This window comes from Mytilus californianus, unplaced genomic scaffold (genome assembly GCF_021869535.1).
Source record: "Mytilus californianus isolate M0D057914Y unplaced genomic scaffold, xbMytCali1.0.p SCAF_4, whole genome shotgun sequence".
Classification (NCBI taxonomy): domain Eukaryota; kingdom Metazoa; phylum Mollusca; class Bivalvia; order Mytilida; family Mytilidae; genus Mytilus; species Mytilus californianus.
The window spans coordinates 914,227-937,518 of NW_026262690.1; the positions used below are offsets into that span (position 1 = coordinate 914,227).

At 32.7% G+C, this 23,292-nt stretch overlaps 1 protein-coding gene and 1 long non-coding RNA gene across 20 annotated transcripts; both read left to right on the top strand.

The window, feature by feature from the left end:
• The first annotated feature begins 270 nt into the window (after nt 1-270).
• Nucleotides 271-5,860, top strand: LOC127737248 (uncharacterized). Of its 3 annotated transcripts, none has more exons than XR_007999324.1 (3): nt 271-346; nt 3,008-3,186; nt 5,734-5,860. It is a non-coding gene; the product is annotated as an uncharacterized LOC127737248 (long non-coding RNA). The 3 variants fall into 3 exon arrangements; XR_007999323.1 differs by lacking the exon at nt 271-346 and adding an exon at nt 379-494; XR_007999322.1 differs by lacking the exon at nt 271-346 and adding an exon at nt 411-482.
• A 181-nt stretch (nt 5,861-6,041) lies between these two features.
• On the top strand, nt 6,042-22,272 carry LOC127737243 (monocarboxylate transporter 12-B-like). 17 transcript variants are annotated; one of them, XM_052247787.1, is made up of 6 exons: nt 6,730-6,799; nt 6,884-6,911; nt 9,829-9,941; nt 11,288-11,434; nt 18,897-19,967; nt 22,097-22,272. In XM_052247787.1, the coding sequence occupies exons 4-6, from the start codon at nt 11,341-11,343 to the stop codon at nt 22,240-22,242; spliced, it is 1,311 nt and encodes a 436-aa protein (XP_052103747.1). In that variant the 5' UTR covers nt 6,730-6,799; nt 6,884-6,911; nt 9,829-9,941; nt 11,288-11,340; the 3' UTR covers nt 22,243-22,272. The 17 variants fall into 17 exon arrangements, 3 of the variants coding, with proteins under 3 accessions (XP_052103747.1, XP_052103748.1, XP_052103749.1); XR_007999290.1 differs by lacking the exons at nt 9,829-9,941; nt 11,288-11,434; nt 18,897-19,967; nt 22,097-22,272 and adding exons at nt 7,750-7,780; nt 8,194-8,361; nt 9,326-9,598 and having other exon boundaries at nt 6,726-6,799; XR_007999287.1 differs by lacking the exons at nt 9,829-9,941; nt 11,288-11,434; nt 18,897-19,967; nt 22,097-22,272 and adding exons at nt 7,803-7,945; nt 8,194-8,361; nt 9,326-9,598 and having other exon boundaries at nt 6,726-6,799.
• The last annotated feature ends 1,020 nt before the right edge of the window (nt 22,273-23,292 follow it).

The following is a 23,292-nucleotide window of genomic DNA, read 5'->3' on the forward strand; positions in this document are numbered from 1 at the left end:
CGTCAAATTTATCGTCTAAAAGAAAGTGTACATTTTATCGTCATGCACCAAAATTTACCGTTAACGTCATTTGGCAAGAATTTTTACCGTTATTCGTCATGAAGGTACCCCCATTACGACCCTAGCTCATGCAAGGGATTTTAAGATCTGCCAGACAGTTGATACTCGTTAGGCGATTTTACGATCTGCCATTTTAATTTTTTAAATACAATAAAACCAGACATCATTTTCAATTTTGATAATCATATAAGTAATCACCCCATCTATACCCCCATAACGATTGACCATTTCTTTCGTAATCTACAACGACGAATGAATGTCCACGTTACTTTCACAAGGGAATTCAGTGAGTATTAATTTCCTTATCATGTATATAAATATATATGTTAGTTTGTGTTTTTTATCTTGTCAGTATAATTTGTGCGTGTGTTATTATGCTTTACACATCATCGGCGACTAGGACATCACACACCGTTGATCAGGTAAATAAAAGGGTAGGTAATCAAGAACGAGGACCTAGTATCTCGTGTGAAATGTGTATTTTTTTAATTGAAAGCATGTAAAGTACTGTGATAACATGACATTGCCTTTAATTTACGTATTTTATAGTATAGAGGTCATTTACGACACATGAATATTGCACATAAACCTGGAAAAGTGTATGTGTTTGTTTATGTCAAGTTTCATGGTATGAACTATTTTTCAACCAGTAGTTTTGATTTATTATTTATGAAAGAAATGTATATTTATAATCCTAGCGGTTGAAGGCATTGAACAAAACAAATCACAGGCACTTGTTTCTATCCATGGGAAGGTCGACTATCCATATTATGTGATACAAATATATACGTACACTAATTCTCATATTTTTCCGTCGCCTTAAAGAATGTGTCGATCGTAAATGTCTCTGTTTCTTAACTAAAAAGTTGACTTTGTCATGGATATATGACTTCGCATTTTTATTACATTTTAAAAGTATTTATGCTTCATGATCCATTTTGGGGGAATTTTAAGTCATACCAGAATACTTAAAATTCCTTTACCGTACAAATAGCACTTTCAGACATGATTTCATGTCGGAACAAAATCACTTCTATATCCAAATTAATTAAACGAACGGAACAAGATTTTAATTATTATAAACATTAAAACTTATAAAGAAATTACCGACTTCTACTATTGAAATGATATATCCATCACTAACATACAAGTTTTATCCTCGTTTGAGAGTTTGACAACATCCCACCATGTTTTGAATTTAATTGAAATGTAAAAAGTATAAAAATACGTTTAAGATTAAAATAAGTTTCACGAAGGAATTAGTTTTTAGATATGACAATTTACAATTTGTATGAAAGGTGTCTTAATGTTTATTTTTTACACTGTGATCTGACATCATAGGATTTAAATCTATAAATTATAAGTGAAATTGTGGTTGTAAGTTAGTCGGTTAACATTTATAATTCTTGTAAACTTGCCAAATGGAAAATTTTATTTTTGCTACGTGATTTTTGGCAAGTGCTATATGACCTCGAGTAGCAAAGCAGTAAACAGCAAATAGAATAAAGAGAAAAATAACAAAATAGCATAATAAGTAAAAAGAAAATAACAGAAAACAAACAAAAAACGACTATAAGTTGGTATCAGTAGACGCAGTTCTCAGATTTGCCGAACTACGAGATTCTGTTAAGATTTCAATTATTTGAACAGGAAAAAATCTTGAGAAGTACTGATATGGTGTTTCCATTTTTTGAGTGAATCATGCTTTTGATATGGCTCACTCTAAGAGTCTAAGAAATCTAACAAGAAATTTAACACAAAACATCAACTAAAGAAAATATATAAAACTAAAACGAAAGAGAAAAAAAACTTTTAAGGTTTTTGAAGAATAATAAATTAGAAGATTCCTCATATAGGATATAGTCAATGTGGTTAACCCAAGTTCACATGAACTTTAAATTTCAACGTTTCCTTTTGATATTGATCAAGTCGGTGCTTAAGCAACTGTTAAATTTCCCTTTCGTATTGTAAAAAAAACCATCATTTGCAATTAGAATGTGTTTTACATGAAAATTGCACATTGAATTCTGATATCAGTGCTCCATTAAAAGTCAAATTTCTGTGATAGTGTACTATGCAGATTTGTCTTATATTTAATCTGATATCTTTATTATTTCACTTAGAAAGATAGACGACAACGTGCAAGAAGTGATAAACTTGTTCGAACGACAAGAAGAGTAAAATAATTCTACAGAATAGTATAGAATATTTTTTATTAAATCCAATTTAAAGGGCCCGTTTCCGAGCATATACACATATATATATATACAAGTCTAAATTGAAAACAACGTTCAAACCTATGATTGCGTTGGAGAAAAACCGCAATTTTTATACGTGTGCATGCAAAACAAATTTCTTGGTAGAGGGGTCTAAATACAGCACAAACAACATTTTCCAAAAGACCAAATGAGTGAAAAAGTATATTTTAACAAACGCATTTGACTAGCAGGTCGAACAACTGATGTTCTTAAACCCTGCTGACTGCCATTGGCGATTGCCAAATAAACAGATCACAGGATGTAACAAAATAGATCTTATTATTAGTTTATTACCAAACAGAAAACAATAAACTTGCGGAAAAGATGGTATACCGCAAACATGAGGTGCAAAAATTTGTACACCATATCCGGATTTCGACAATTAATGTCTCTTCAGTGATGTTAGGAATCGAAACGGTATTTGGAAGGCCATACAATTTTCCTCAATTAAGGATAGACTCTTGAATTTTGAAAGAGTCAAAATAGGATGAACGGATCATATAGTATTAATTATACAATAAATTTTAAGATCTATTACATTGAAAATAAATGAATAAATAACTATCCTCTATACAAGATGGTGTTACTACATCACTACTACATGTGTATTTAGTCACTGGAATGCAATGTTTTTCTTATTTCAATACAAGTACTAATAAATCTTGACACTGATATATTAATATTTCCAGACTCACTGGACATTAACCAAATAAACTGTTCGTATTTTGAAATAAAAGGGAAGTTTTTACATTGAATATATGCTTCCTTAAGAATATGACGACAACAAGCGTTATGGAGGAACAGCAATCTAAAAAAATGAAATCAGACCTTCCGACAGATAGAGGATGGGCGTGGGTTATTATGTTTGGTAAGTAATTACATTAAATACAGTAGTACCTTAAAGTTGTTATGGAAATAAAGTAGGATAACGTTCGATATTCAATTCTCCAATTCTTAACTTTAGAATCTGAACCTCTGAAACACCAATTATAAAAAATAGATATGGTATGATTGCCGATGAGACAATTATCCAGACAAAAGGAGAAAGATGTCAACAATAACATGTAACCGTGCAGTCTACAACAAGAAACAAACCAATAATTTAAAGCAAGCTATAAAATATAATACCATGGGATATCAATATGTAAAACTATTCAGAAGAGAAAGTAAGCTATAAAAAATAATACCATGGGATATCAATATGTAAAACTATTCAGAAGAGAAAAAGCTATAAAATATAATACCATGGGATATCAATATGTAAAACTATTCAGACGAGAAAGTAAGCTATAAAATATAATACCATGGGATATCATTATGTAAAACTATTCAGAAGAGAAAGTAAGCTATAAAATATAATACAATTGGATGTCAATATGTAAAAATATTCAGAAGAGAAAGTAAGTTATAAAATATAATACGATGGGATATCAATATGTAAAACTATTCAGAAGAGAAAGTTAGCTATAAAATATAATACCATGGGATATCAATATGTAAAACTATTCAGAAGAGAAAGTAAGCTATAAAATATAATACCATGGATATCAATATGTAAAACTATTCAGGAGAGAAAGTAAGCTATAAAATATAATACCATGGGATATCAATATGTAAAACTATTCAGAAGAGAAAGTAAGCTATAAGATATGATACCATGGGATATCAATATGTAAAACTATTCAGAAGAGAAAGTAAGCTATAAAATATAATACCATGGGATATCAATATGTAAAACTATTCAGAAGAGAAAGTAAGCTATAAAATATAATACCATGGGATGTCAATATGTTAAACTATTCAGAAGAGAAAGTAAGCTATAAAATATAATACCATGGGATATCAATATGTAAAACTATTATACCATGGGATATCAATATGTAAAACTATTCAGAAGAGAAAACAAACGGACTGATTTATACTTCAACAATAAAAACAAGTATGACATAACAACGGTAACCACTGGATTGGAACAACGCCACAAAGAGTGTGGTGGCATATTTGTAAACTCCACCCCTGTAACCTTGGAAAAACAACGTAAGAAAAAACGAAATCAGACAGGACTTGGCACATCAGTCGGTACCGAAACCCTCCCCCCCAAAAAAAACAACAAAAGACACAAAGTACCGATCTTATAATACTCACAGTTAATGAAAAAGAGAGGCGAAAGACACAAAGTACCGATCATAGAATACTCACAGTTAATGAAAAAGAGAGGCGAAAGACACAAAGTACCGATCTTAGAATACTCACAGTTCATGAAAAAGAGAGACGAAAGACACAAAGTACCGATCTTATAATACTCACAGTTAATAAAAACAAGAGTGGCGAAAGACTCAAAGTACCGATCTTATAATACTCACAGTTCATGAAAAAGAGAGTGTTGTGACGCTACAAGCAAGTTTGTTCTTATGTTGTACTGTAACACTACTGTCCCAGGTTATGGGAGAGGGTTGAGGGCTCACAAACATGTTTAACCCCGCCACATTCTTTATGTGCCTGTCCCAAGTCAGGAGCTTGTAGTTCAGTGGTTGTCGTTGGTTCATGGCTGTCATATTTGTTTTTCGTAAATTGTTTTTTTTATGAATTAGGCCGTTAGTTTTCTCAATTGAATTGTTTCATATTTTTCATGTCGGGGCCTTTTATAGCCGACCATACGGTATGGGGTTTTCTCATTGTTGAAGGCCGTACGGTTGCCTATAATTGTTTACATCCACTTCATTTGAACTTTGGTGGATAGTTGTCTCATTGGCGATCATACCACGTCTCCTTATTTTTATAAACATTTATTTCCGATGCGCACCCTAAATCAGGGGTACTATTTTGTGACTACCTTTAATTTTAAGTTTGACACTTAGAACTTCATCATGAGTAGTATATTGTCATAGTGTTAAAAATAAAACAAGCCACATTTGCTTGCGTTTAGAGCATATTTCTTCTGACTGGCCTCTTTGAGGTAGGCGAACACCTTAAAGTTTAGAAAGATGTAAGTTAAAATTGTTTCTTAAGAATCAATCAACCACGCAAACAGTCAAAATGTTATGATACAAATTAAGAGCAAATCAAAGAAACTAAATGGATAAGTCAGCATAGCTTTTCATGTTCCATTGTCTTCGATTAACACACCAAACGGCTCCCATTTATAGTATTTATTTTGTTTTGATTGGTTAAACGTCATGCGACATGTTTCAGTTATAGTTTCATTGCCGTGAAGGACATTTCAAAAGCTAGTTTGTAGAATAACGAGATAAACTAAAAACATATATTAACCTGAAAAATACAATGAGATGGAAACAACTGCAATCTAAATACTAATAAAAGATAGACAAGAACCGTGTACGCAACCTTTTACAACGGGCACAAACTGATCCAAATAATATTATGAATTACGCATTAAATTAAAGTATTTTTTCAGCATGCTTTTGTGAACTATTTTTGATAGTTGGGACACTGAAGTGTTTTGGTTTGTTCTTTGTTGAGTATTTACGAGTTTACGATACCACTGCATCTATGGTATCCCTTGTTCTCTCGATACAGACGGCCATGTTTAGTTTTTTTGGTAAGATTACTACAGAAAATAACAAATATACATACCTCCTTATTGTAATCATTGTTTTACTTCCTTTATTAATCCTAAAAATAAAGGAAATTAACTATGCAGAAACAGAGCTATTAACATTTTGACTGAAGAACAGTAATAGTATTGGCGACATTTATGTAAAAATAAGATGTTGTATGATTGCCAATGAGATAGTTTAAACATATTTTATTGTCTAAATATACAATAGGATTGGATACAAGTTATAACAACTTAAGATAATCTTCTCCAAATAAGTACAATATACAAAATTTTAAGATTACAGCAATGAGATAACCCTCCACCATAGACCAAATGACGTAAAAGCTAACAACTATAGGTCACCGTACATGGTTTGTTTTAGATTGATCGCATGTATTTCTATATTTTTGAATATATGTTTACAGATTTATAATACAAAGAGATTCCACTCATTGTCAAAGATAAGACAAATAAACGATTAAAGTTATACAGACTAATGCTCTACTTGAACTGTTAAAATAGAACAAACGAAAACAAAAGAATAAGAAAAAAACAATACGAACTTTGCCTGAAGAGTTGGAACCTTAGTTATTTTTTAAAAATTCTGAACTTATTAACGGAAAATTAAGTTGCAAAAGTATGTTATAAATCATGTGAATAGTTGTTGATACAATTGGGGACTAACAGTATCGACCCAATGCTAGAACAAAAGAAAAGAAAATAACACTTTTTAAGTAAATTGCGTCAGAAGGGCTTTTCCGGATTTACCTTCATCAGAAACCCTCATATCCAAAAACACTGAAAGTCAAGGATGTATATATAAACATGTGAAGTCAAGGATGTATATATAAACACTGAAAGTCAAGGATGTATATAAAAACATGTGAAGTCAAGGATGTATATATAAACATGTGAAGTCAAGGTGGTATATATAAACACTGAAAGTCAAGGATGTATATATAAACATGTCAAGTCAAGGATGTATATATAAACATGTCAAGTCAAGGATGTATATATAAACATGTGAAGTCAAGGTGGTATATATAAACAATGAAAGTCAAGGATGTTTATATTATAGGATTAAACACATTTTTTTCTAGAGGTTATTGATGTGTAAACCGGGGCGATTAACTCACAAACTGAATAAAAGTCCGAAGGACTTTTATGTTAAGTTTGTGAGTAAGAGCCCCGGTTTACACATCAATAACCTCTAGAAAAAATGTGTTTAATCCTTATAATTCTTCAGTCAAACATTCGCGATTTTTAGTTAGGATTTTTTGTTTGATGGCTACTACCATCAAATGCACATGTCGTAACTAAGGATTTAGCCGCCATATTGAATTTCTAAAATCCGTAAATATTCGATAAATGCAACAGAATCTAAAATGAAATAGCACCTACCTCAAAAACTGCATTTTAATGAGATATTATCCGAATTTGAAGCGTACAAGTAACGAAATAATCTTTCGCTTGAAAGCTTTCATTTGTATGACGTCGTGTTTTGCCATGACGTAAATGCGCTAAATCATTCATGAAATTTCGCGGAATTTTTCATGAATTTTAATTTCATGCATTTTCAAAGCTTTAATGCAATATTTTTTTGGTTACATATGCATTAAAATAGAAAAAAAACTTATGTTTTTGTTTTTCAATCTCAATTTGCTGAAAATCCCGGACTCCCTGCATATGCATGTGTATCGCGCATGAATAGATGGTACGAAAGTAGTTTCGGAAACATGGTTTATCGAAGTGTAAACCAAGGTAAAAAATTCTAATTGACCAATCCGTTTCAAGTATTTATAGATATGCAAATCATATAAGAATTATAAACATGTGAAGTCAAGGATGTATATATAAACATGTGACGTCAAGGATGTATATATAAACATGTGAAGTCAAGGATGTATATATAAACATGTGACAAGGATGTATATATAAACATGTGAAGTCAAGGATGTATATATAAACATGTGAAGTCAAGGATGTATATATAAACATGTGAAGTCAAGGATGTATATATAAACATGTGACGTCAAGGATGTATATATAAACATGTGACGTCAAGGATGTATATATAAACATGTGAGTCAAGGATGTATATATAAACATGTGAAGTCAAGGATGTATATATAAACATGTGACGTCAAGGATGTATATATAAACATGTCAAGTCAAGGATGTATATATAAACATGTGACGTCAAGGATGTATATATAAACATGTGACGTCAATGATGTATATATAAACATGTGACATGGATGTATATATAAACATGTGAAGTCAAGGATGTATATATAAATATGTGAAGTCAAGGAGGTATATATAAACATGTGAAGTCAAGGATGTATATATAAACATGTGACGTCAAGGATGTATATATAAACATGTGAAGTCAAGGATGTATATATAAACATGTGAAGTCAAGGATGTATATATAAACATGTGAAGTCAAGGGTGTATATATAAACATGTGAAGTCAAGGATGTATATATATAAACACTGAAAGTCAAGGATGTATATATAAATATGTGAAGTCAAGGATGTATATATAAACACTGAAAGTCAAGGATGTATATATAAATATGTGAAGTCAAGGATGTATATATAAACATGTGAAGTGAAGGATGTATATATAAACACTGAAAGTCAAGGATGTATATATAAATATGTGAAGTCAAGGATGTATATATAGATATGTGAAGACAAGGATGTATATATAAACATGTGAAGTCAAGGATGTATATATAAACATGTGAAGTCAAGGATGTATATATAAACACTGAAAGTCAAGGATGTATATATAAATATGTGAAGTCAAGGATGTATATATAAACATGTGAACTCAAGGATGTATATATAAACACGTAAAGTCCTATATGATCAAAAGGGCATAAAAGAAAAACCAAATTCATTTACGGTCAACTTTGCCTATGTGAGTTTGAACCTTAGTTTTTTTATGCCCCCTCCGTAGCGGAAGGGGCATTAAGTTTTACCCTTGTCCGTCTGTACGTCCGTCCGTCCGTCCATCCATCTGTCCGTCCGTCCGTCCGTCCCAAAGTTGGTTTCCGTTCTGTAACTTTAGTTTGCCTCAACCAAATGTTATGAATGTCAAGGATGTATATATAAACATGTGAAGTCAAGGATGTATATATAAACATGTGACGTCAAGGATGTATATATAAACATGTGACGTCAAGGATGTATATATAAACATGTGAGTCAAGGATGTATATATAAACATGTGAAGTCAAGGATGTATATATAAACATGTGACGTCAAGGATGTATATATAAACATGTCAAGTCAAGGATGTATATATAAACATGTGACGTCAAGGATGTATATATAAACATGTGACGTCAATGATGTATATATAAACATGTGACATGGATGTATATATAAACATGTGAAGTCAAGGATGTATATATAAATATGTGAAGTCAAGGAGGTATATATAAACATGTGAAGTCAAGGATGTATATATAAACATGTGACGTCAAGGATGTATATATAAACATGTGAAGTCAAGGATGTATATATAAACATGTGAAGTCAAGGATGTATATATAAACATGTGAAGTCAAGGGTGTATATATAAACATGTGAAGTCAAGGATGTATATATATAAACACTGAAAGTCAAGGATGTATATATAAATATGTGAAGTCAAGGATGTATATATAAACACTGAAAGTCAAGGATGTATATATAAATATGTGAAGTCAAGGATGTATATATAAACATGTGAAGTGAAGGATGTATATATAAACACTGAAAGTCAAGGATGTATATATAAATATGTGAAGTCAAGGATGTATATATAGATATGTGAAGTCAAGGATGTATATATAAACATGTGAAGTCAAGGATGTATATATAAACATGTGAAGTCAAGGATGTATATATAAACACTGAAAGTCAAGGATGTATATATAAATATGTGAAGTCAAGGATGTATATATAAACATGTGAAGTCAAGGATGTATATATAAACACGTAAAGTCCTATATGATCAAAAGGGCATAAAAGAAAAACCAAATTCATTTACGGTCAACTTTGCCTATGTGAGTTTGAACCTTAGTTTTTTTATGCCCCCTCCGTAGCGGAAGGGGCATTAAGTTTTACCCTTGTCCGTCTGTACGTCCGTCCGTCCGTCCATCCATCTGTCCGTCCGTCCGTCCGTCCCAAAGTTGGTTTCCGTTCTGTAACTTTAGTTTGCCTCAACCAAATGTTATGAAACTTATACACAATGCTTATTACCATAAAATACAGATCAAGTTTGAAATTGGGTGGCGTCACTTCTACCGTTCTTGAGTTATGCCCCTTTCTAAACATAAAAATTGATGATTTTTTTCGTTTCCATTCTCTTACTTTAGTTTGCCTCAACCAAATGTTATGAAACTGATACAGAATGCTAATTTCCACATAATACAGATCAAGTTCGAAATTTGGTGGCGTCACTTATACCGTTCTTGAGTTATGCCTCTTTATGACCATAAAAAATGCTGAATTTTTAGTTTCCGTTCTCTAACTTTAGTTTGCCTCTACCAAATGTTATGAAACTTATACACAATTATTATTACCATAAAATACAGATCAAGTTTAAATTTTGGTGGTATCACTTTTACCGTTCTTGAGTTATTCCTATTTACAAATGGAAAATTTGCTGAATTTTTCGTTTCTGTTCTCTAACTTAAAGTAGCCACAACCAAATATTATGAGACTTATGCACAATACTTATTACCACAAAACTCAGATCAAGTACAAATTTGGGTAGCATCACTTTTACTTTTCTTCAGTTATGGCCCTTTATAACTTCATTATGATATGCAAGCGGGGGCATCATCTGTGTGTCATGGACACATTCCCCATTTATTTAAAGTAATTTCTCGTTTTATAAACGGAGAATTAAGTAACAAAAGTGTATTATAAATCATATCAGTACCGAAGCACCGACTTCTGAGCTGATTATTCCATCGGAGACAAACACTCCACTAGTAACAGTATTGACAGGGCTAGATAAATGGACATAACCCTTTATAAATAAACTCATCATATATAAATTTGTTACATACTAGAGCTTTTCTGGATACATCTTCATCAGGAACGTTCATTCAAAAACAATTAATTGAAAGCCAAGGATAAATAATTGATAACAACACTTTATAAATTTGTAGCATCCGAAGCGCTTTTCTGGATACCTTCATTAGAAATGCTCATACCCAGAAATTGAAATCCAATGGTGTATATGTACTACATAAACAAGCTAGCAACCTTTTGTTTGCTAAAAAACTCATAGGTGATAAAATGTACCATTTCTTATTTATTTCCAGATATTAGCAAGTTACCCTTGCCTTTTGTATTCTGCTAACATTAGTTAACGGTATATTTTTATCGTTTATTTAAACAGCATTTTTTATTTTAACTCTGGGAAACAAATACTTTAGTAGCAGACAGTTGATAATGGTTGGAGGGTTTGTTGCAGCTTTAGGATATTTGTTGAATGCATTCGCTCCGACAGTCACGTTCCTTATCTTCTCTCAGGGTATTTTACATGGTAAGTTGCTTTTCTTATTTCTCTCAGGGTATTCTACATGGTAAGTTGTTTTCTTATTTCTCTCAGGGTATTTTACATGGAAAGTTGTTTTTCTTATTTCTCCCAGGGTATTTTACACGGTAAGCTGTTTTTTTAAATTTCTCTCAGGGTATTTTACATGGTAAGTCGTTTTTTATACGACCGCAAAAATTTTTTTGTGGTCGTATATTGGTATGACGTTGGCGTCGCCGTCGTCGTCGTCGTCGTCGTCTGGTGTCGTCCGGCGTCGTCCGAAGACACATTGGTTTTCGCACTCTAACTTTAGTTTAAGTGAATGGATCTCTATGAAATTGTACCACAAGGTTCAATACCACAAAAGGAAGGTTGGGATTGATTTTGGGGGTTATGGTACCAACAGTAAAGGAATTAGGGGCCAAAAAGGGGCCAAAAATAAGCATTTTTGTAACTTCCAGACATAACTTGTGTGTTAGTGTATGGATCTCTCTGACATTGTACCACAAGGTTCCATATCACAAAAGGAATGCTGGGATTGATTTTGGGGGTAATTGCCTCAAAATTTTAGGAATTAGGGGCCAAAAAAGGGGCAAAAAACAAGCATTTTTCTAGTTTCATAACAATAACTTGTGTGTAAGTGTATGGATCTTTCTGAAATTGTACTACAAGGTTCCATATCACAAAGGGAAAGCTGGAATTGAGTTTGGGGGTAATTGCCGAAACATTTAGGAATTGGGGGCCAAAAAGGGGCCAAAAATAAGCATTTTTCTAGTTTCCAGACAATAACTTGTGTTCAAGTGTATGGATCTCTCTGAAATTGTACTGCAAGGTACCATACCACAAAGGGAAGGCTGGGATTGATGATGGGGGTAATTGCCTCAATATTTTAGGAATTAGGGGCCAAAAAGGGGCAAAAAACAAGCATTTTTCTAGTTTCAGGACAATAACTTGTGTGTAAGTGTATGGATCTTTCTGAAATTGTACTACAAGGTTCCATATCACAAAGGGAAAGCTGGGTTTGAGTTTGGGGGTAATTGCCCTAAACGTTTAGGAATTTGGGGCCAAAAAGGGGCCTAAAAACACATTTTTCTAGTTTCCAGACAATTACTTGTGTTCAAGTGTATGGATCTCTCTGAAATTGTACTGCAAGGTACCATACCACAAAGGGAAGGCTGGGATTGAGTTTGGGGGTGATGAATCATAAGGGGGTTCAAAAAATTTGGGGGGGGGGATTTTTTTTTTTTTCCTTTTATTTTTCTTTTGAAATTTTCCATTTTAAGTTGGTTATTTCTGATTTATATTTAAAAGCAAATAATAATGATATGGTAGGAGATACACACCAAACAGGATGTGTAAATTATTATATAATAAGTATTGTGCAATAGCAAGAAATTTTCAATTGCGCAGTATTGCACAATAGCAAGAAATCTTCAATTACACAGTATTGCGCAATAGCAAGAAATCTTCAATTGCACAGTATTGCGCAATAGCAAGAAATATCCAATAGCACAATATTGCCCAATAGCAAGAAATTGTCAATTGTACAGTATTGCGCAATAGCAAGAAATATTTAATTGCACAGTATTGTGCAAAAGAAGATACTTCGTATAAATTGCTTATTTCTTGACCAATTTCAATGGGGTTTTATTCTTGAATTCTTGGGTTTCTTTAATATGCTGAATCTAACCGTGTATTTAGTTTTTGGATTTTGGGCCCCGTTTTTAAATTGGTCCACATTGAGGTCCATAGGGTCCAAAATTAAACTTTGTTTGATTTCATCAAAAATTGAATTATTGGGGTTCTTTGATATGCCGAATCTAACCATGTATTTAGATTCTTAATTTTTGGTTCCGTTTTCAAATTGGTCTACATTAAGGTCCAAAGGGTCCAAAATTAAACTTAGTTTGATTTTAACAAAAATTGAATTCTTAGGGTTCTTTGATATGCTGAATCTAAACATGTATTTAGATTTTTGATTATGGGCCCAGTTTTCAAGTTGGTCCAAATCGGGGTCCAAAATTAAACTTTGTTTGATTTCAACAAAAATTGAATATATGGGGTTCTTTGATATGCTGAATCTAACCATGTATTTAGATTTTTGATTTTTGGGCCGCGTTATCAACTTTGTCCACATTGAGGTCAAAAGGGTCCAAAATTAAACTTTGTTTGATTTCATCAAAAATTGAATTCTTGGGGTCCTTTGATATGCTGAATCTAACCATGTATTTAGATTTTGGATATTGGACCATAATAGGTGCATGTCCAATTTAAAATTTTTAAGTTCTTAGACCACATTCATTCTGTGTCAGAAACCTATGCTGTGTCAAATATTTAATCACAATCCAAATGCAAAGCTGTATCAAGCTTGAATGTTGTGTCCATACTTGCCCCAACTGTTCAGGGTTCGACCTCTGCGGTCGTATCAAGCTGCGCCCTGCGGAGCATTTTATTCTTATTTCTCTCAGGGTATTCTACATGGTAAGTTGTTTTTTATTATTTCTCTCAGGTATTTTACATGGTAAGTTGTTTTTCTTATTTCTCTCAGGGTATTCTACATGGTAAGTTGTTTTTCTTATTTCTCTTAGGGTATTTTACATGGTAAGTTGTTTTCTTATTTCTCTCAGGATATTCTACATGGTAAGTTGTTTTTGTTATTTTCTCTCAGGATATTCTACATGGTAAGTTGTTTTTCTTATTTCTCTCATGGTATTTTACATGGTAATTTGTTTTTCTTATTTCTCTCAGTGTATTTTACATGGTAAGTTGATTTCTTATTTCTCTCAGGTTATTTTACATGGTTAATCGTTTTTCTTATTTCCTCTCAGGGTATTACACATGGTAAGTTGTTTTTGTTATTTTTCTCATGATATTCTACATGGTAAGTTGTTTTTGTTATTTTGTCTCAGGATATTCTACATGGTTAGTTGTTTTTCTTATTTCTCTCAGAGTATTCTACATGGTAAGTAGTTTTCTTATTTCTCTCATGGTATTTTACATGGTAAGTAGTTTTCTTATTTTTCTCAGAGTATTTTACATGGTATGAAGTTTTCTTATTTCTCTCAGGGTATTTTACATGGTAAGTTGTTTTTTCTTATTTCTCTCAGGATATTCTACATGATAAGTAGTTTTTTGTTATTTTCTCTCATGTTATTTTACATGGTTAGTCGTTTTTCTAATTTTCTCTCGTGGTACTTTACATGCTTAGTCGTGTCTTATTTTTCTCAGGGTATTCTACATTGTTGTTTTCTTATTTCTCTCAGGGTATTTTACATGGTAAGATGTTTACTTATTTCTCTCAGGGTATTCTACATGGTTGTTTTCTTATTTCTCTCAGGGTATTTTACATGGTAAGTTGTTTTCTTATTTCTCTCAAGGTATTTTACATGGTAAGTTGTTTTCCTTTTTAGTCCCCTACCGACGAAGTCGAAGGGGACTTGAGGTTTGCACTCTGTCTGTCCGTCTGTCCATCCGTCAGTCCGGCAACTCAGCTTTCCACACTTTTTTTCTTCGTTCTTAAAGATATTGATTTGATATTTGGTATATAGTTTTATCATGACAAGTTATAGATCAAGTTCGAATTTTGTTCCGGTCTGATGATTAAGTCCAGAGTTATGGTCCATAAAAAAAACTCCATAACTAATGTAAGAGTACTATGTTAAACCATATATCTGTACAAAGGGAGATAACTCATTTTTTAAAGACATTCTATGGTAAATTGAGGAATTTTGTGGCAGGTTTATATGTTATTTTGTATAAGCTAATTTTCTGAATGCTACATGTATATATATATATATATAAAATTATATATATATATATATATTTTATTAAGTGAAATCCTTTAATTAGATAATAATCTATTTTTATTAAGGTATATATTTCATTACATTACATTGTGTAGATAAAAGTTGTTGACATTTTATAGATAAGTTAAAAATTTATATTAGTTTGTGACAAATGAAAGAAAAAATAATTGGAACTATTAATTATATTTGATTGTAATTTCAAAATAGATATACATTGTATTACATCATATCTAATTTTAGAGAACTATTAATCATAACTAATGTTAGAGTGTTATAGGTTTTCCACACTTTTTTTCATCATGCTTGAAGATATTGATTGACAAGTATATAGTTTTATCATGACAAGTTACAGATCAAGTTCAAATTTTTGTTTCGGTCTGATAATTTTGTGCAGAGTTATGGTCCTTGGACTTGAAAAAAATTCACTCATATATTCAGTTTTCCACACTGTTTTTAGTCATGCTTGAAGATATTGACTTGATATTTTCTTTTTGTTTACACCATGACAAGTTATAGAACAAGTTAGCATTTTGTTCCAGTATAATGAATTTTTACCCGGTAGGGGACTATGTATTGCCATGCAATACTCACAGAATGCTTGTTCTCTCAGGTTATTATACATGGTAAGTTGTTTTTCTTATTTCTCTCAGGATATTCTACATGGTAAGTTGTTTTTGTTATTTTCTCTCATGGTATTAGGGGCAAAAAAGGGGCCAAAAACAAGCATTTTTCTAGTTTCCAGACAATAACTTGTGTTTAAGTGTATGGATCTCTCTGAAATTGTACTACAAGGTTCCATACCACAAAGGGAAGGCTGGGATTGAGTTTGGGGGTATTTGCCCCAACGTTTAGAAATAAGGGGCAAAAAAGGAGCCAAAAACAAGCATTTTTCTAGTTTCCAGACAATAACTTGTGTTAAAGTTTATGGAACTCTCTGGAATTGTACATTTTTCCTGGAAAGAAAATAATCTTCAAAATTTCAAAAATAACTGTGGGGGGGGGGAGGCATTCAAATAGTTTTGGGTTTTTTTTTCAATTTTTTTTTTTGGGGGGGGGGGGGGGGTCATACCTTTTTTCTTCAAGATTTTTCAAAATAGCACAGTATTGCGCAATAGCAAGAAATTTTCAATTGAAAATAAATACAAATCTTTTAACCAATTTCAAGGGAATTATATTAAGTCTTTAATTTTGGGGGTTTCTAACCTTGTATTACTATTTGGGATATTTGGCCCCATTTTTAAATTGGTCTACATTGAGGTCCAAAGGGTCCAAAATTAAACTTTGTTTGATTTCATCAAAAACTGCATTATTGCGGCTCTATGATATGCTGAATCTTATTGTGCATTTAGATTTTTTTTTAATTTGGGCCCTGTTTTCAAATTAATCCATATTAAGGTTTGAAGGGTACAAAATTAAACTTTGTTAGATATTTTCAACTAAAATTAAATTTTAAGCTCACCTGGTCCAAAGGGCCAAGTGAGCTTTTCTCATCACTTGGCGTCCGTCGTCCGTTAACTTTTACAAAAATCTTCTCCTCTAAAACTACTGGACCAAATTTAACCAAACTTGGCCACAATCATCACTAGGGTATCTAGTTTAAAAAAATGTGTCCTATGACCCCGCCTGCCAACCAAGATGGCCGACATGGCTAAAAATAGAACATAGGGGTAAAATGCAGTTTTTGGCTTATATCTCTGAAACTAAAGCATTTAGAGCAAATCTGACAAGGGTGAAAATGTTAAACAGATTAAGATCTATCTGCCCTGAAATTTTCAGATGAATCAGACAACCCGTTGTTGGGTTGCTGCCCCTGAATTAGTAATTTTAAGGAAATTTTGCAGTTTTTTGTTATTATCTTGAATATTATTATAGATAGAGATAAACTGTAAACAACAATAATGTTCAGCAAAGTAAGATCTACAAATAAGTCAACATACGGAGTTATTGCCCTTTAAAGTCAAATTTAACAATTATTCGTAATTTTTTGTAATCTTTTACAAAAATCTTCTCTAATGAAACAACTGAGACAAATTTAACCAAACTTGACCACAATCATCACTAGGGTATCTAGTTTAAAAAAATGTGTCCGATGACCCTGCCTGCCAACCAACATGTCAGACATGGCTAAAAATAGAACTTAGGGGGAAAATGCAGTTTTTTACTTAAGTCTCTGAAAATAAAGCAAATGTATAACGGTTGCATTATTTCATGCATCAATTGTAAATAAAAATATCAGGTGAGCGACACAGGCTCCTTGGAGCCTCTAGTTTGTGTTTTTTTACATGCTGAATCTAACCATGTTGTTTGATTTTGGATATCAGACCATACTAGGTAAATTAAATGTCCCATTTCAAATTTTTAAGATCTTTGACCACATTTATCTTGTGTCAGAAACCTATATTTTGTAAAACAAAATTGATCACAATCCAAATTCAGACAGCATCAATCTTGAATATTGTGTCCAAATTTGCCCCAACTGTTCAGGGTTCGACCTCTGCGGTCGTATCAGGCTGCGCTCGGCGAAGCATTTTATTGTTATTTTCTCTCAGGTTATTTTACATAGTTAGTCGGATTTCTTATTTTCTCTCAGGGTATTTTACATGGTAAGTCTTTTCTTAGGCTGACGTGAGATCAACGTAAAACGTGATATATGGACGTGATATAAAACAGCGGTATAGGTATTATTGAATAGAATGTATTACCTTTATAAGCAGAAACATGTGTTTAATAGATTAAAAAAATAAAGTAATGTCAGTATGACAGCCATCCATAGATCTAGAAATTTGACTAAGTCGTTTTACATGTAGCAATGTCGAGAATAGCACCGGTTCTAGACACGTGGAGATTTGTCTCAGTGGCAATCATACCAAATCTTCTTATTTTTGTATTTTATTTTATACGTAGTGAATACATTTAACACAAACTAATCCTGGCATTTTGGTCTATGACGGGTGCGTGTATATAATCGTTATGGTGTAGCCTGATGATCTGAAGTGACGAAATGTGCCCTGTTAGCAATGACTGCCATTGTATTATTGTTGTCTTCTGTAGACTGACTTTTATATCATCCTTAAGCAGGATTGCAGCCTTTGTCTTTTTTGACACAGAGATTTGAAAAAAATGTTGGTATCATTACTTGTGGTAATTTCAGCTTTCTTAATTTTTTTGGTTCTCGAAATGCGACAACTTTGGTAGGATGGAAATTGTTTTGATATTTATGAAGTTTATCAATATACTTCTTGTGTGTACTTTTCCTGATATCGATGATGTTGTTTAGCGACGTTAAGTTGGGACGTTGTGAATAATATTTGTGTGTGTTACCATTTGTAGATGGTATTATAGGGTAATTTGAAATAAATATATTAAATATATGGTCACAAACTTCTTGTTCCTTAATTTGACAACGACCTTCTTGTCATATACCGTTAATGTACATTCGTCATACTGGAGTACTGAATTAATGTCATCAATTCGAAAAAATCATCAGATGAAGTTATTGATAAGTATATTTTGTATTAAGAATTTTTTGCTATTTGACTTTTTACCCTGGTAGACTATTGCAATACATACGATTGGTTTGATATATCGTATTTAAAAGTAACGTTACATTGTTAGACATCTGCCATATTACATTTGTATACATCTTTGAATGAATCTTCTTTCAGCTTCTGGATGTGCCGCATCATATGGACCAGCAATAGTGCTACTTAGCACATATTTCGATAGGAGGAAGGGACTAGCTAACAGTTTAGCTAATGCTGGAGGCAGTATTGGTGGTCTCTTTATCCCTTTATTGATAAGACATTTGCTCGATAATTATGGCCTCCAAGGTGCTTTGATGATTATGTCGGGAATGTTGTTCCACATAACTGCAGTAGGGGCTTTAATGAGACCTTTCCCCGTGAAAACCGATACCAAAATCCACGAAAAAGAAATTGAAATTGTTTTGCTCCAAGAAGAAGATACTTCTAAAACAGCAAATGGATCATCGAAAGCATATGGAACATCCGCCAATGAAATAGTAGAACACGAATCTTCTAAAATGTTTGTGCAGCTAGAACCACAGGTAAGCGTCCAATCAGAGCGCTCACTTGGAAGTCACCACTCTATAGTTTTAGATAAACTGTCCGGAAGTACATTAAATTTATACGGAAGTATGGGAAATATAGCTAATGCAATCCCTGTTGTCAGCTTTGTAAAGTCAATACCATCTGTCCATAGTAGCATTTCTGAAGTCGACAAAACAAAATGTTCTTGTTGTTCAAATTTATTTAACTGTAGCATTTTAAGAAATCACAGTTTTCAACTTCTAATGGTGACCGGCTTTCTATGCGTTTTTGGAAGTGCATTAACAATTACTTTCATCCCACCATTTGCCAAAGACTATAATATTCCAGATGACAAAATTGCACTGTTAGTGACAATATCAGCCGTATGTGACTGTATAGGTAGATTTTCCGTCGCATGGATAGCAGATTCAGGATTCCTAAGACGGAACCATCTTGTTGGTGTATGTATATTTATAAGTGGCCTCGCTGCCATGCTAAACTTATTTTATACAGATTTTCCTAGTTTTGCAGCTTATGCTGCTACCTATGGACTAGTCGGAGGAGTTTATTTTTCCTTGTATCCTCTACTAATAGTGGACGCTGTTGGACAAGAAAATCTGTCAGACGGACTAGCCATACTGTTCCAAGTTCATGGTTTTAGTTTAATGGTGAATACTTTTCTCATAGGTAAGTCAGAAGTGTTGGCATTTATTTTATTAATAAAACAAAATAGGACCATTTCTTTAAAGCGATAATTATTATTTTGTTTTTCTTCTGACGCTACACAAAATGGCGCTTTATGTACCGAGAAAACCTTTCCTAAATTCTTCCATAGATACAAAGATTTGGTTTGGAAGTTTGGCTATACCTGTAGAAAACGTATTTCAAACGGGATAGCACATCCTAATTTTTACGGTGATATTGTTTGCCAAGCCCATAAATTTAGATACGATCCGGGTAAAATTATCGACCCTTTAATTTAATTATTCTAAACGATTACCAATTCAACATTGTAATTTGATCTTTGAATATTGTTGTATTGGTATAAATATTGATTTTGTTATCAGCAAATTAAAACCAAACTAAATATTATTGTTATATACATATGCACATTCACGGTTCTACAACCTGTCGATACCTGTGTCTTGGCATTGCAAAAGGGTCTTGCAAAAGGTCATGTTTTTCTCTGACTGTTAATGACGCCTTTACACTAAATCCATTGGATGTTGGACTTGTACTGATTGATATGTATGTCTTAGATAGATTTTTTTTTTAGTTGTTATTGGCTTTGAACTAGCTGTCAGTGACTGCGAGTACTCTGAAATCTGTGTTGAAGACCCATTGGGGGCATTCGGCTGTTTTTGCTCTTTGGTCGGGTTGTTGTCTCTTTGACACATTCCCCAATTCCATTCTCAATTTTATTAGTGTGTTTTTTTGTTGTGGTAATGTATAAATACCCTGCCACATCTGGTCTTTGTTTTTGTTTTGTTGGATGTTTTTCTGCTTTGTATCTATCTGATGAATTAAGCTCTTTTCAACTGATATTTATAGTTTGTTCTTATGTTGTACTGTTACATCACTGTCCCAGGCTAGGGGGATGGTTTGGCGTCAGCAAACTAGTTTAACCCGCCACATTCTTTAGGGGCCTGTCCCAGTCAGGAGTCTGTACTGTGTATATCATTTTTGTTTTTCGTTCATTATGTTGTACATAAATCAGGCCGTTAGTTTTCTCGTTTGAATTGTTTTACATTTGTCATTTCGGGGCTTTTTATAGCTGACTATGCGGTATGGGTTTTTCTCATTGTTGAAGGCCGTACGGTGACCTTTAGTTGTAACCTTCTATGTCATTTGGTCTGGGGTGGAGAGTTGTCTCATTGGCAATCATACCACATCTTCTGATTTTCATAAACTATAAAATCAGGCGAAGATTTGGCCATTAACAGGAAAGTTATTTAATCCGTCAATTCTTCGCGCGTTGTTAAGAAGATCTGGTATGATTTCCAATGAGACAACTATTATTACAGTTTCATTGAGCAGCTGTAGGTCATCGACCGGCCTTCAACAAGGAGAAAAACCACACCGTATAGACATGATAGTCAGCTATAAAAGGCCTCGACATGACGATATGTGAAACAATTGATACGAAATAACCAACAGACTGATTTATATAAAACAATAAACAAGAACAAATATGACATAAATAAACCAACTAGATCAAGGTTTGATAACACAATTTATATTATATTCTCTTAGCTAATATAGCTTCGGGATAATAACGACAAACTTTAATAAATTTTCTGATAGTGAATTGTAAAATACATCAACAACATATATATTCAGACAACCTTGAAGCACATCTTGCGCTTTAAATATTTGGTATATAACTTGATATCGTATGATCCGAACAAATAATTCTTGTTTGCCTCTATTTGATACACATTTATATTAGAAAAAAATAATGTGCCTTGGATGTGTGCAAATATTTGTATAACATGTTTTGTAAAGCAAAGTCACATTCTATATCGAACGCTACCAAAAAGTGTGTGTGTGATATCTGCTAGTAGTACATGCAGCGCTTCAAATTTTAACAGTTACTCTCAGGTTTGAAGTATTTTCATACGTGATAAAGCTTAATCAGATTATACTGGTGAATATGTCCCCTAGTCTAATATTAATTGCACAGCCAGGCATGCTACTACTCCAGACAATATACACCAATGTTCGCTGAATAACCTTACAATATTTAAACGTAAAGAACATTCAATCCAAATAGATGTGATAATTTATACCAATTCAAGTTTTGTTTTTCATTGCAGGATATATAAGAGATATGACAGGCTCTTATCATGGTTCATTTTTCTTACTAGGAACAGGATTACTTATTGGAACTGTTTGCTTATTTTGTGAACCTATTGCCAGAAAACTAGAAGAAAAACGGACTAAAACTAAATTGACGGGGTAATAATTGAAAATAAAATTCCCGTTATAGAAATTGAGAGTTTGGTTTTGAAACTCAATATTTGTAAATAAAAATAGAATTACAATATTGATACTACGAGGACCCCCCTCCCACAAAATATAACAAGACAGATAAGGGACAACAGATCTTACAAGTTAATTTCAAGATAAAATCCCAATGAAATGTCATGATGTCTAAACGGAGAGCATTAGCGTGACAATGTGTCCGCGATAAGAGTGTATGCATATTTTTTTATGCATATTTCAGGCGCTATTCGAATTTAGGTACCGTCATAATGTCCAAAAAATCAGTATATTTACAGATCTAATAGTCGATTTCGGTCGTTCTGCCTCATTACAATTGCGTACCCTGTTTAAGAAGTCCGTAACAGTATTCTTACTTTCAAGTTCACTGGGGTATATGAGATGGAAGCTCTCGCTGAAATATGGGATATTTAGTAACATGACATCATTATCTACATGAACGCCTTATTAATTGGACAAGATATGATGCTTATTCTCTTTGTTTTTTAGATGTTTTGTGCACATTTTGCTTTATATGAATACACAAAACAAGTCGGTTTGTAAAAGAAAAAAAAAACCAGAGTTTGTTTGTTTATAGTACTTGTACTTTGTCTTCAGAACGAAACATAAATGTGTGTATTTTAGCATTTTCTGAGACGGGAACATTTTAGTATGATTTTACCTATTTTTACATAACAAATGAACAGCAGTTGTTTTAGGATAACAAGCAAGACTTATAGTATAGACAATATATTCATTTCATAAATTAGTCTTACTTATACAACACATAACCGTACCGATAGTTGTTAAAGTAGACGATAGTACTCAATAATACACTTTGATGGCACAGTTTGAGTTCATTAATTGAAAAATAAAAAGAACACTTTCCAAAGTGCTTTTCTGGACTTACATCCAGCAGGAACACTCAAAGCCGAAAATTTGAAAGCCGAGGATGTATAAGTACCGAAACACGTTGCTTGATATATAACCAAAAAGGAATTTAAATTAATAGCCAAATTCATCTAAGGTC